This window comes from Oryza brachyantha, chromosome 8 (assembly GCF_000231095.2).
Source record: "Oryza brachyantha chromosome 8, ObraRS2, whole genome shotgun sequence".
In the NCBI taxonomy this organism is placed as follows: domain Eukaryota; kingdom Viridiplantae; phylum Streptophyta; class Magnoliopsida; order Poales; family Poaceae; genus Oryza; species Oryza brachyantha.
Genome location: NC_023170.2, coordinates 9,271,854 through 9,287,277, shown reverse-complemented (window position 1 = coordinate 9,287,277; position 15,424 = coordinate 9,271,854). Strand labels below are relative to the sequence as shown.

The 15,424-nt window shown below is 39.4% G+C and overlaps 2 protein-coding genes across 2 annotated transcripts; one reads left to right on the top strand and one right to left on the bottom strand.

Annotated features, from left to right (window-relative positions):
* The first annotated feature begins 2,447 nt into the window (after nt 1–2,447).
* Nucleotides 2,448–4,440, top strand: LOC121055127 (paired amphipathic helix protein Sin3-like 5). The gene is made up of 3 exons (XM_040526586.1): nt 2,448–2,461; nt 4,027–4,188; nt 4,332–4,440. The coding sequence occupies exons 1-3, from the start codon at nt 2,448–2,450 to the stop codon at nt 4,438–4,440; spliced, it is 285 nt and encodes a 94-aa protein (XP_040382520.1).
* Nucleotides 4,441–8,644: 4,204 nt separating this feature from the next.
* Nucleotides 8,645–13,176, bottom strand: LOC102707272 (D-aminoacyl-tRNA deacylase). The gene is made up of 8 exons (XM_006664994.3): nt 12,970–13,176; nt 12,538–12,867; nt 12,379–12,442; nt 11,250–11,302; nt 10,903–10,958; nt 10,138–10,206; nt 9,827–10,012; nt 8,645–8,869 (listed from the first exon to the last, which is right to left on the bottom strand). The coding sequence occupies exons 1-8, from the start codon at nt 13,069–13,071 to the stop codon at nt 8,782–8,784; spliced, it is 948 nt and encodes a 315-aa protein (XP_006665057.2). The 5' UTR covers nt 13,072–13,176; the 3' UTR covers nt 8,645–8,781.
* Nucleotides 13,177–15,424: the final 2,248 nt, after the last annotated feature.

The window sequence follows — 15,424 nt, the reverse complement described above, 5'->3', positions numbered from 1 at the left end:
AATCTATGTAAATGATTGCTTTAAGTAAGATTCTGTCTCGGTTTGGTCCGATCAACTCAATCTTGTTTGCTTGTATTTATGAGTTTAGATTAGATTTGAATGTATAAACAAGTCATCTTATTGGAGTTATAGCCAATAACTTATATGTGGTCTATCGGCTGGATTGTTAAACTTGCAGATCATTAGCTTAATTCCTGATTATGTTGATATGAATTATATATTGTCTTGGTTTGGTTTGATCTATCAGGGTTGCTTTCAAAGTAGATAGACATTGCTATTAGAATTGTCAGGTTTAGTAGTCTAGGCTGACAGGTCACCCTAGGTTATTAATTAAGAATTAACAATGTTCAACATTAGTTTGAGCCTGTTTTCACTTATCTCAATATTGAACTATATCGGTTCGTTCCGATCTTCTAAGATTGTGATAAGTGATCAGCGACTTGATTAGTATTGCACATAAATTGATTCTTATGCTAATAGCTCAGGCTTTTATATCCATCAATCCACAAATAAGCTTATCAGCCCAAGCTTAAAGGTATCATGTTTGATAAATCTAGTGGTTATTAGCCTCAATCTTGAACTATTTTGGTTAGGTCTGATCTAAGATTGTTACCAATAATTCATATGGAGTATCAAATATTATACTCTATCTTAGCCGATAGGCTCCCCAATCCCTACAAGGACGTTCATACAATTGGCTGGGTCCTAAAGCGTTATCGATGGGTAAGCCGATCAGTTGCTTTAGGTTTAACTTTGTTTTCTTTGTTTCGTATCTTATTAATTGTTGAGTCAAACTGATTGGCACACCTATTTTTAGCTAGTTCTAAGAATTTGAGTCTTGCACTAGAGTGACATAGGGACTCTCAGGCCTTTGTGTGTGACCGTTAAAACTACAGTTTCATCGTCAATAACACGACCCAGCAAGGAGTTGGCCTAACCTATCTACTGGACCAAACCAACCATCTCACCTAGCTAGGCATGGCCACCACTACCGAAACCTACCACCATCACCTGCTAGAGTTGCAGGAGCCACGTGAAGCATTGCAACCTCTTAGTTGAGCCTAGCCCAGCCCTTACCTTATCCTATTGTGACACCTCACTTATCCTCGATCACGACTATGCACTACACCCCAACACTGTTGTCCACACCGTGCCTACAACTATTGCCCTGTGCCATGAAGCCTCATGCCACTAGCAATGTGCCTAGCTTTACACAACCTGGCGCACACATGAATTGGTCATGCCCCCACCCCCACCCCCACTTTTCTTGTTCATTGCGCTGCCCACTAGCACCTCACATCAACTTCATTGACTAGACCCCATGAACAAGCCAACCCCTCACAGAGTATGCCAGATCCAACCGATGAACCACCGCTCACCCGCCTTTTCCCCCATCCTCCTATTGAAAAGCGTGTTGACCACACATTAAGCTAATGAGCCCATATGAAAAGACAACGAAGCTCATGAGACTAGCTAACCCTACTCATTATGTCATACATCATCATGTCAGGCACCTTGAGAATTGCATCGTATGTTACCACTAGGCATGTCAACTTGAACTACCTAGTTGAGTGAGAACTCAATAAAACCCAAATAAGTACAACAACCACTCAACTTCACTCATCATAGACTTGGCATCGCTAGTTGTAGGCATGATACAATTTCATAGAATCTCCTAATGTGCTGCTATAGAAACTATGGTACTATTCACCTGCCTAGAATTGGCCCCATGGGCCTTGGCCTCTCGGCCCAATGCCTGTGGCAAACACATAGTCCCAAACTTCCAACGATCATATTGTCATGGAGAAAAAACATGGGCCCAAACATTCACTTAGATAAATCCATGGTCCCAACAATGATTAGCAAATGTGAACGAATAGTTAATGTGGTCTATTAACCAACACATACAACCATATACTCTAGATATACTAAATGTTGTATCCATAGATGGCATGATTATCTCTTACTCACGGATTGATATGGATTAGAGGTCTATGATAACCATATAACCAAAGGATAGGGAAAGTTGTGATAAACTATCATGATGATTGTTTTCACCTAGCACGTGTAATTGAAAATTTGAGACATTCTACTAGGTGGTAGGTTCTGGTTATATAGATTGTGGGTTATGGCGAACTTATACATTATGTAGTTGTCTAAACAATATGTTGGGAGAATATTTTTATTGTCGGTGATCCGGATTGTTGGTATGCTCATTTTGCTAAACTGGGTATGTAAAGACTAGAATACCCCTGAGGAGCTTTATTTACTATGCATGGCTCACATCCTACCATTGAAAGCAGCATTTAATGCATAAACTAAGAAAGGTAGGATATAGTCTTCCCCTTTCCCAACCTTTACAAATAAAGGGTGTCCGTGACTAGTACGAGGTCTTCAATTGTAACCATCATTGGAGAGAAGAACCATACCAAAGAGCAAACACAACCATGGGGTTCAACCGGTGAGTGGCCGAACTGATTTAGATCTATTCCCTACTCCCCTGTTGTCATCCTCTTCTTCTTTTTACTCTTCCATTGTGTTAATTGTCAAATCGATTGATGATTTCTTGATTTAGTGCTCAATATGTTATTGGTTTTCATTTTTTTTTGACATGATTTGAAGTCTTCTTAGCATAGTCATCTTGTTCTCTAGTCAATTCCATGATTACCTTTGTTACTGTCATATGTTGTAGTCGTGACCCCTTCATTTGCTCTATCGCAATTTCTTGTCCCTATCGTCTATGGTAGATCCATTCTGAGTTGGATGGGGAGCATATGATGGTGAAGCTGCGAATGTGGAGGAATGTAGAAGGTGTGAGGGGGGGATGGAGGAGATCTAGGTTTGGGGGGGAATGGAGGCGGCGTGAGGGTAGGCGGCGTGGTGTGGGAGGGGGAGTAGGGTGCCTATGTCACACATATTAGGTCAAAGGAATAGGAGACTATTGGGCTTTATGGACTGCATGAGGGCTGTTGGGCCAGAATAGTGGACTGGCTAGTACCTTTTCTCATGTCATAAGCTTATAATATAAAATCTCATATAAATTTACATTATAATGGGTATCAAGCCGGGTCATCAACTGGATTTTTTTAGACGCATGTCCCTATTCTAATGCTAAAACTAGTTGCTCAGCCTAGTTAGGGCCCCTTCTTCACATATAGTCACCATGCTTAGGGATGGCAGGGCGGGGGTGTTTTTGACCCGTAGGGATTCGAGGCCGGTGCCACGGTCTTGGGCTTGGGTAGGGGAGGGTTTACACCTACGGGCTTGTGGGAGGTTTATTAAACCTGAAAATGTGGTAAATTGAAGTCCCAAAAAGCCTAACCGGGTCCAATGTAACAAACCCCAGTTCCCAAAGATGCCATAACCTATGTCCCTATCTCGCTATCTCTCTCTGGCAGTGGCGGCAGCGGCAGCGCACATGTGGGCGAGCAAGCAACTGTGGCGACCCCAGCCCCCAATACGATGACCCTAGCCCGACGCACGGTAACCCCAACCCTGCGGATGGAAACCCCAACCCTAGGCAGTGACCCCAACACAACGACTGGCGTCCTCACCCCTCCCCACTCGTCTTGCCTCTATCTCTCTGTACACTATTTTTGCGGGACGTCGAGGCCTCGTCCAAGGCTAGAGATCCATCGGGGTCAGGGCCAAAGAAGAAATTCACCCCAATTTTGTTTTCAGTGCCAGGGCCGTTCTTGCCTAATTCGGCCCTAACCCGCCCAGTTGTCAACCCTAAACACGCTCCCTCCCAAATCAAAAGGCACATATTTGATTGAAGCACTGATTAACAAGGAATAATTGTTGGAGAAGAAAAAAACGTCCAACTAAATATTGTGTTGTGTTGTACCTTCTACTATATATAGTGACCAATAGATTTTGCATTCACCGTCTCAACGACCCCATTCTTCTACCCACTTGCTTGGTGATCTTTGTTCTTAGTAAAAGGCTCTAGTGTTTGCTCCATCACTGATTTGTATTCCTGAGTACTAATGGTACTTTTTTGTATTGATCTTCTAATCATGAAAGCTCCCTTAAGCCACCAACTTCAAAGCCTATGTCAGCAAAGGTGCATAGGCTGACAAAAGAAGATGCATTGAAATACCTTGGTACAATCAAGAACAAACTTACAGACCACCCAGACAAGTATTATGGGTTCATCTACATCATGAGAGATTTTTCCAAGGGCAGGTCAGTGATTAATAGGCACGAAGTACATTAATGGGTGACCGCCTGCAAAATCATGGCTGCTTAGATTAGAGCAAGTTCTCATGCTGCTACTAGCTGTTTATGGATTACCAGGTTATTCCTATTGATTTCTTTTGTTGATGCAGGATCAACACTCGCACTGTTATTGACCGGGTGAGAGTCCTTTTTGCTGGGTATCCCGACCTACTCCATGGGTTCAATAAGTTCTTACCAAGAGGCCTAAAAGTAATTTGATGGAGGAGAAGAATTTCATGTCAAGATATTTCCCCATTTAAGAGTCAAGCTAGTTTGCTTGCTAGCTACAAATTGCATTCTTATAACTTTCTGGATTTGTTTATGTGAGTCATCTATTTTACTTGAATCCCTTAATAATGCTACATTTTGCTTAGATCTTGGAGTGATTGGATTCCTGATTTATCTATGTAATGCTTGTTTGGCGAGCTAGAGATTCTAAGAAGAAACCGTGTGAAATATCTCAGTGGTGGAAAATCTAAATAAGTTAAATTAAATAGCATCTACCTAGTTCAATTTCGTAATTCAATAGTTACTTGAGCGAGATTCTGGATTGTTTACTTGAGCTGGAGATTTTGGGAGTAGTTGTAGCTACCATAAACTCCCCCAAAACATGGCCCTACTCTCTTATAAATATGTGTCCTATGTTTGCATTTAGCACTTGCATAGCTTGTTTGTTCAATATATGAGAGTTTTCACCATTGATCACGCTTTTACGCACCAGTGTTATTAGTTCCTCAAGTTTCATCCACTTTCTGACCGTCTTCAATTGATTCTAGTTACTTTGCCCTAATTTGTTGTTATCCACTGCAATACCACTGCTTAGGATGAATTGTGTTGTGATGTAGTAGAACAGTGGAAAATGGGCAGAACCTTGTTTCTTTTTTTTTTCTTCTTTTTTGGTATACTACTGACAGACTACCAATCTGTCATCACATATGACCAAGGCTACATCGATAGATATAAGTTGCTACCGGCCGATGGGTGTTAAAAAGATGTCATTATATATAGTTCTGCAAAATTAGAGATATATCATCCTGACCCACATGCCATTGATTCATACGGGTCCCATATGTCATTGTGATACCAATGACATATCGCCAATTTTACAAAATTATAATGACACGTTTATAAATTTCCCTTTCATAATATACAACTCTGACAAGGGCTTTCGATGACGGAGGTATCATCATAAGAGTGTGCAAATGAGCGATAGTTGGTGTAATACCCTAGTTCATTAGTAGTTTAAGAAGGTAAACTATAGGCTATAATGAGAATTTACTAGTAGAAAAGGGAGTGATAAATCTGTTAAAATTATCACCAACAATTTTGTTTGGCTGCTTTAAACCAGTGTCGAACACTATACACCATCTAGAGAACAACACCGTGTGTCAAAACTACATGAAGTTTGACAAAATATGGATAGCCCATTTGGTACTTGTTTTCGTGGATTTGCATTGATGGCATAGTTTCCATGGTAGACACAACGTTACCTACTCTTGAAGTTTGTACTAGGTAATATCACGAGTGGCACGTAATAGAGTAAATCCCCATCTTCTATTGAAACCCAATGAAAAAAAAAATCCATATTTGGTTCCTCAAAGATGGTACATGTACGAGATGAGTAGAGCAGGCAATGCACCGGGTCAATGCATCTCATCACCCCCTTCTCTTATTTTATCGATTCGGTCATCGCCGTCTTTCAGTCCTATTTGCCTCCATATCACGCTTGGCTGTTGTTGTCTCCATCAATTCCCCTCTTTTGTGATGGACCCAACTAATGCCTCAATGATGCCAGTGGCGGATCTAGGATTCGAAGGTCGGAGAGGCTGATTATCTTCTTCCACCTTCAGCCTCCCCTCTTCTTCTTCCTCCCGTCTTCTTCCCCCTCATCTCCCCTCTATTTTCCATAGGGAACCCAACGCGTAGGGAGGGCTCTAGCCCCACTTTAAATCCGCCGTTGAGTGATGCCATGTCCAACCGCCACAAGCTCGAGCTCAACTTGATGCAGGATGAAGAAGATGGTGTCACGAAGGAGGGTGGAGATGCTCAACTGAGTGTCAGTCACCAGCGTAACGATCATCTTCCATCTCTTGATCTTACTGTCACCGGCAGCATCTTCCTCTCCGACGACCATACCCCTGCTTCGTGATCTCCCCGTCATGCCAGCTGATCTGGTTGGTGGCCACGACTCTGATGCGTCGAAGATCTAGCTTCCTTTAGCTCGTGGCCACCGGATCCAACATCCCCAATTAAGCTCTGATGAAAGCAACGAATGGCAGGACATGAGGGGGGAGCACGGGGCGGTGTCCTCTAAGCTACATGGGGACAACGTGACAAGGCCCTTCCGTTTTCTATTTAGGCATGTTTGGATAATTGGTTACGAGGATGTTTGGATAATTGGTTATGAAGGGTGGGATTAGGAAATGGAAATGAATGGATGGTAGGATGAAATGAGATAGAATGATTGGATGATTGACATTTAAAGATCTACTCTACAGTACACGAACTACTTTTACTCATCCTATATACTTCATTCATCGTTCGGCTAAAATCTTCTCCGTCAGATCGGACGAACAGGGTGGACTCCACCTCTCTTTACGTAGATTTTCCATATATTAGTGACTTTATAAATTAGAAATTATCTTACCAATTACAGCGTTTCTATATGTTAGAAAATATATTTCTAATTAGAAACACTTTCTGTATATTAGACTTTATATAAAGATAAATATATAATTTTTTAATCATAAATATCTACAAATATGCAATGTAGATCTTTAGAATCAAAGTTCGATGATAATTTTTAATCACACCGTTAGAACACCAATAATGATACCAATACAATGAAATGAACTTTGTGATCAACGTCATACCACGGGTGCACTAAATATAAGATCGATCAAAGCTCTATACAACTATTGTTGGACGTTTAAATAGTCAAATCACTAACAATAATATCATATATAAATCTCTGATAAAATATAAATAATTATTTGGTGTTCTAGAATATTTTGTTAGTACCATGTTTTATGTGAAATAAGTAAATTTCTTGATATGTCAAATGGTACATCACTGTAGAATTTTTAATCATGTAAAAATATGTGCACCTACTAATAATAATGAACTGGAAACATTACTAATGAAAAATATCATTAGTAATTGCACTTCGTCAAAAGCTGTCATATATTTTCTAAAACTACAGAGAACTTGTGCGATACATATTTGCTATGAATTATATAGTCACTTCTTATTTGATTTAAATATTTTTTTCATATAATATAAGAAGATACGAGGAAATTTGTTTTGAAACTTATAATAAATTTAGACTTGAGAGTTGCACAGTTATTTTGTATTTTTAATATATACAATGTCAACAAAATTTTATCTATTATAGGAAGATGGAAAGTTGTATGTGATGTAAACATAAAGTGGTTTTCATTAAATTTAATTTGATAGAGTTTAAATTTTATGTTAATATCAGATAATATGAATAAATTATTTAATTAAAATTATTCTTGCAATATGTGAAACTTAATATTATAGTGATTAAGAAATTAGTGTATTAATTTGTTGTTGTAATATTTCTAAACTCAACATGTAAACATGACCTTACAAGTTATGCAATGACCGTGCGTGCAAATTTAAAAACTCTTAATTTATTACAATGTGCCTAACCTATAATTAATTGTATAAAACTATAATAGTGGTTTGTTGTTATTTGTCTGAGTTTGTTTATAAAATAAAATTAATAAATACTTGATAGACAAACAAATCAAATATTTGGTTTATATATGATTACATTAAAAAATTTGTAATAACTAATATATATTATTAAATTAGGTGGTAACGTTAGCGTGGATATATCGTCAGTACTTTTGGTGCGTGGGAAATCATTTCCCTAACCCACTAGCCAGATGAGCCTTTTTTTCCCTAAATTAAGCTGGTCATGAAGTGACGACTTAATTTACCATTTACACCATTTTTCTTACTCCCTCCAACCCCAAACATAAGCGATTTAAGCATTCAAAGTTTTTTACTTTATAATAGCTAGTTTTCATTTACGTCATCAAATAACTATAAAAAATCAAACATTTTTATCTTTTATCTTTAATCAAAAAAGAACAATGTCTATATGATGTGGACGCACCATATAGCAGGAATATATCGAGAACTAATTGTAGATTTGTAGTTAGTGAAGAACCATATATGGTTTATAGGATGACGGCTTACCGCTATCCGCATCTTTATATAATGCAAACGCTGGACTAGTTTATCCCGTAGTCTAAAAGAACACTAATGACCTATAGACACAGGGCTAATCAAGGTCAAATTTTCCAGACAATTCAATCGACGTTGATAACAAAAATGATTTCTCAAGATGGCAGAACATAAAGTATAGAAGCGCAGGAAACACATTAGTTCAGGACTCAAAATTTAGTGATTTCATTAGCTCAGAACCATGGAGGTGAGGTCTTTAGCATACAACACATTTGGATACCATGGTAATACATTACTCAACAATAACACCGGAAGAGGCTAACCTCTTGGTGTCACTGCCTCTTAAAAGAAATCATTTGGTTTTCCTACCCTGATGTTCAGCTCCTGCAAGTAATTTGTAATTGCATTCTTTTGCCAGCCTTTAAAGCTCCTAAAACATAAAAAAAATATTGTTAGGACCAAACAAAAAACAGTTCTATATCACTAATTCAGGTTACTGCAAAACTCACAAGCTGGTTTAGCCAAGTAAAGGGCATATATCGACGATTAGTGGGCCACTAACAAGTTTTCTTGATATGGTGGTATTAGGAAACTGTGTGTAGATTAAATATCAGTAAGTAAGAATTATCTCATGATTGATTGATATTTTTGCAGCAGTATCAATTATTTATATGTAAGCTTTCTACCTAAGGTCCAGAGTCCAAACCACAATTTTCACATATTTCACATATAAATTCTATCCAAATTAATGCATCATTTGCAACCATGCACTGCAGTAATTTGATCAAACCTCCTATGATAATTAGGAAATACATTTTAATGCTGAGGTTATAACTGTGCACATGTTCTCTGCAGCGAAACATGGTAATGATTAACAGAAATGGTAAATAACAGTTCCGTAAAGGAGTACACGACATCAATCAGCTGATTTATATTCAGCATCATGCAAAATAAAAATTGGATGAAAAAACTCAGCAAAATTTGTCAGAAGATTGCATACTATCATCAGAAACAAAATTTGTCAGAAGATTGCATACTATCATCAGAAACAATGACTAGAATTCAAACTTTTATAACCAGAGAAGCAGATAGGTGAAGCATAACAGAGGTGTCAGTAACTTTAAAAAGTCCATTCCTTAGAAGGAAGCCCCTTCCCACTGAAGTCAAATTTTCTAGATTGCTGGATACAATTAATTGATGCACTGACAAGGCAACATCTGAGATGGGCAGTTTTGCAGTCCTACTGATAAATCTTGAAAGCCAATTTTTTAAGTAGTGTATACCCGAATAAGCTAAAAATTCCAAATATAGAATTCTGTAATGTTCATTAAAATATTATGTATCCAAATGGAAAGCAATCCAGCTATATATATTTAAGCCATCTTACTTTTGATCAATATGTGCAATAATCTCTCCCCCTGGGAAAGCCGCTTTTGTTGCTTCATATGAAACTCTGATGGAATGCTTCCACATACCACCAACATCAGCCACATTTTTACCATTCATCTGCTTTGGTTCTTCCATTGGTAGAGAATACCCAGAGAGCAAGTGGCCAACCCATACACCATCTTTCCTGAAACATTTTCAAGATATTACATTTACACCATTATAATACTTCGGCTTTCAAAAAATGGAGGAATGCTCCTATATGATACTACAAAAATTGTCTCATTGTCAAAGAAAGAAAAAGATGCTTACGTTACTATATCCATATGTCGAGGAGCATAATGACCACCTCCTATGCCTAAAAGAACTTTTTCGCCATTACTGTATTACATGAAAATATAGCAGACTTAATTGAGCTCAAATTCATAGAAGAAACCATCATTATAAGAGATAAGCAGTTCAATTAAAAAAATAAACAAGCAAGATAGTCAAAGGTACTCATACTGGGAGCATGCTTGGGGAGAGATTCTTTGTACAGTTTTTAACAGAGGATTGTTTTGGATTCTAACAGAAGCAATCTCAAAACTTGACATACAATTTAGTGTGTGCTTCATACAAATCACGAAATTACCAAAAATTAACTCCATTAGCACTAAGCGGAGATATATTAATCTCATACTTTCCAGGGAATAACATCTGTAGTGGATTATACAAAGATGCTCATCATTGGAGAAATATTAATGAAAGTACTGCAGTTACAGGTACTAAAATTATACTTAGTTTCCGTTTGTCTGATATGGAAACAGACATCAAATTAGATCTGAGATCAACGGAATGAAAAAAATGAAATAATAATGCTTGTCTAGTTGTCTGCGTAGCAAATAAGAGCTAAGTGCTCGGGGGACACACCGTTAGGTATGAACACAGTTTATTTGCATCCCAGGACAACAGTTTCTAAAAATGTTTGAAGTATGGGGAGTTGTACTGGATAACTGCCTATTCTGCCTGATGGTTGTCATTGTAAAGCACACGAAAATAGAGAGGGAGGATGAGAGGGGAGGGGGGGTGCAAACATACCCATGCCAATTTCCAACAGATTCTTCTTCTCCAAGACCAAGTCCTTTCCATAGCAGCTGCAAATATCTTAAGACTGAGTTCCAAATTCCATCTTGTTTTTCACCGCAAATACAATATTTTGATGAACTCAAAATAACAACAAAAACTAAGGATCAGAATAGATAGGTCATTTCCATAATATCACAAAGACACAAAATGAACTATGATGTCATCGTAAGTTTCAATGGAATGAAACCAGGTTCAGATATTTAAGGTTAAACAGAAACATGAAAATCACAGTACACCAATTGAACATCAACCTAGTCCATGCCCAGATGATGAAATAGAACATAAAATGGAACACTAACCATAGCAACTGTATCAGCAGCATCCTGTCTACCCCAGTATTCTTCAGTGCTTCCTACAACACAAAAATTAAGGAAATAAATTTATTAGGCCTGTTTGGCAATCAAGTATCATGTGAGGACATAAGGAAAAGGTGATAACTCCATGAGTGATGAGTTAAGTATCTAATGGTCGATAATCTATACTCCTATAAATATAAAAAGTAGTGGTGGTGTGCCACCACCACCTACTCTCACTATAGTTTTACAATTTAGCTCTTAAATTTTTTGATATTAAAAATCAGTTAAATATAGATTGATATCTACATATAAATTCAAATTACTATTTCATAAAGAAAATTTGATAACACATCATAAAATCCGTAGCAAAGAACGGGTATTTAACTAGTTATGTATTATTGTTGTTATTATGTATGCAATCCTCACATGAATTTTTTTGTCATCTAAATAATATTTTACATGTCTTTTGCAAGCTGCCCAGATATACTTTTGAGGCCTACCATTCAATTTGTCTGTTTACAAGACAACGTTACTAGTACAACAAACTATCTCTGTACCTGAAGAATCAATTTCATGATTATTTTTTCCTTTTCTGCTATTATAAATGTCATATTTATGTATAACATTTTTCTTTAGGGAACTACTCAGCAGCATTTCATCACATATAGTTCGTAGATTCAAGAAGAGAACCATTATTAGTTCATACTTTCGGGTGTCTGCACAGAGGGAATCATTTGGCCGTCAGTATAAACTATGGAGGAACCATTTGGCCGTCCGTATAAACTATGAAGTGTCATCCTATGATTTTATTATTCAGCACAAATCTACAAAGACCATCAACGCAAGTATCAGGATTCAGGGTGCAGGCATTAATTCCTGATCCTTGATAACCTAAGCTGTTCTCTTTGTAAGCAACTTACAGATAAAGTGGCATGTCATCACTCCAAAATGAATCAGGGAAACATTAAAAATAAAGAAGAAACTTAGTTGATTAACTAAGATGAAGTGACAAACATTCTCCAGTAATCAGTATTCAGTATGATTAATCATTAATCTAAATTGTGAGTTGTGAGATATGTCTGGCCACCAACAGGACTCCCCGAGAAGAAAAAGGCGATGAGAAGTTCCGTACCAATCTCGACAAACAGCGTCGGCGTGTTGGTCACCGGTCCATGGTGAGTACCCTCCAGCGTAATCTGCATAAACGAAGCAATGAATCATGCAACCGAACGTGATCCCCAATTCCACAGAGGAAGGGAACTGAAAAAAAAAAGAGAGAAAAGCTAATCACCTCAAACTCTGGCACGAGGCCGCGGTCGGCGGCCATCCGGCGCAGCAGGCGGAGCCAGGGCCCGATCCGGGGGTTGGGCAGCGCGGCCCACCCGGGGCGGCCCCCCTGCGGGGGCACGTCCACCCCTTCCCTGAGGTGCGGGACGCCGATGGGGTGGACGGTGAGCGCGGGGCGGTTGGAGACGGCGGTGTGGCGGCTGAGGAGGACGACCTCGGAGACGCGCTCCCCCGTGGCGGCCTCCCACCGGAGGTCGAGGTCGTCCTCCTCGACGATCCCGCGCGCGTGCCGCAGCAGGCGCACCTCGCCGTTGGCGAAGCTCTCGACGCCGTCCTGCACGCGCAACTCTCCCTTCAATTCAATCTAATTCCCAAGGGGCACAGCGACGACAGAGACAGAGGGAAGGAGACGGTGGCGAGGCGAGGCAGGGCTTACCGGGATGGTGGGGCCGGGGTTCCAGCCGGGCATGGCGAGGAAGGCGGCGGCCGGAGTGGCCGACGCGGCGTCGGACGTCGTGGCGACCACCAGCACCACCATCGCTGACGCCGCCGCCGCCTCCTCCTCTGCAACTGGTGGGGTGGTGTCTGTAGTACGTGAGTACGTCTACGCGCGTGACGTGAGGGACGAAAGCAGAGTGGCAGAGCAGGGCGAGCGAGAGAGGGGGAGGGGGATTCTTGTATATATTTAATTGGGTGAGGTGGGGCCCACAGGTCAGCAGCAGTCAAATTGTGTTTCGTCTTGGTAAATGCTGCTGGCTGGGGTTGGCAGGCGGCACGGCAGGCCGCCCCTGGGAAGGAGAGTCGTCGGCGGTCACCAACAATGGGCGCCGCGGACGGACGGTGCGGGCGTTCTGCACTTGTGGGCTCCAGGAACTCAGGAAGTCGGTTTTGGTGCGGTGCGTCTACGCATTATTCATAGCATAATTTAAAGAGATAAGAGAAAAGAAGTTGGCTACTAATTTATAGCCAGCTTCGGTACGGACTCCAATATACAATTTGTGTATGACATGTGGGACATGATGGTATATGTTTTGTAGGTAGCTATTGTATAAGTTAGCTATTAGATTGGCTATAGATGAATTGGATCTAGTAGCTGGCTATACTATTGAACTTGCTGTTAAAAATAATAAAAGTACACATTGAAATAAGTTCAGAGGCGAAGGGTCCGGTCAAACAAGGTATGGCACCAATCCCCACTCATTTCCCCAACCGGCGGGCGGTGGCAGCAAACTCGTTCCCAGGCGGCCAGGCAAGCGGGCGACGACCAAGGTCTCGCCTCCCAGTGCCAGCAGCGGCCGGTGGGTGGCGCACTGTCACCGCAGCAGGCCAACATCCGGCGGCTGACGGGCGGAGACCGAAGGCAGGGGTGGCGGTGAGCCAGCGAACCGGGCCAACCGGCGAATCTGTGATTTAAATTTTATGGTGAGGGAATAGAAACTAGATATTTAAATTCCTAAATTGTGCTATAGTTAATTTCTGATCTCATTTTTTTGATTGAATATTAGTTCAACAATTTATATGAATACAAGATGGATAGGAAAGTAAAAGGAAAGATTGCGGCACAAACAGGTATAATGGTTAACTTGTGATTTGTGAAATGTGATCATTGATATATTGTAAATGTAGATTTTTGTTTACTAATATATCTATCTCCATTGTCAATTTACTAATATTTTGTTGATTTTTGTTTTGCATAGGGCAACAACAAATATATTCATATCTGTATCATCTATGCACTATGCTCTCCTCCTCTAGCGTCGAATCTACATTTTCTTAAGGTACAATTCAGTTTCAATGCTTGCCTATGTGTTTTCAATTTAAATGTTAGACTTGGTGTAATTGTAGCCTTATATTATCATGTAAATGAGATTTTTTTAGTGTGCACTTAGTATTACACTTAGCTCTCTGCCATACCTCATTTTTCTTTTGTCCTCCGCCACTGAATAATTCTATTATGTCTCTAAGCACTATAGCTACAACAGAGATCAATAAAAAATACTGTACCATATGTACTGTTCAGCAGAACTGTAGCGATCAGTCTCAGACGGTTGTTGTAAATCGGACAGCTGAAAATACTCTGAAAGTCACGGTAATATGCATCTCTGTCTTTTGTGAGGGACATTAGAGAATCCCGTTTGGCATCTATGCGAATGAGGTGTATAAATAGTGTGGAGGATTATTATTATCTACTTCGTATTTGATATCAGACATCTAATAAATAAGTTATATATAACAGATTATTTATTTATTTATATCATATTTAATATATTTTTTAATGTTTTGTATTGTTGCATACAAATCGATATATGTTGTATGCAGCCTAGGAGCAAGCACCCAAGCAATAGATGAACAAAAGGATGACGAACAAGTATTGTGGAGTTAATGGTGTCATGTATTATAATTAATATGACTTGGGCCGTGTTCGTTTGGTACGGAAAACGTAGTAATAGATTAGTACATAATTAATTAATTGTTATTATTAAAAAATATAAAATAGATTAATATGATTTTTAAAACAACTTTCCTATAAAAAATTTTTGCAAAAAATACACCGTTTAGCAGTTCGGGAAGCGTGTGCGCGGAAAACGAGAGGGATAAGTTAACTTATCCATGGGTCGAACGCAGCCTTGGGTGTATATATAGATATTCATTGTCTCACTGTTGTATGTGCATTGAGATGGCCCGGAAGTCTAAACCGAACAAACCATCTGCTCCGCGTCATGAATCTCACGGGCCTGAGTTGGTCCGCTATATATAAAACATATACATCGATATATCGATATATGAATGAATCTAGACAAATTTAAAAAGTCTTATAATATATAACGAATGGAGTACGCAAGATAAAGGGAAAAATTAATATGTCTCATTATTTATGACCCCATATTACC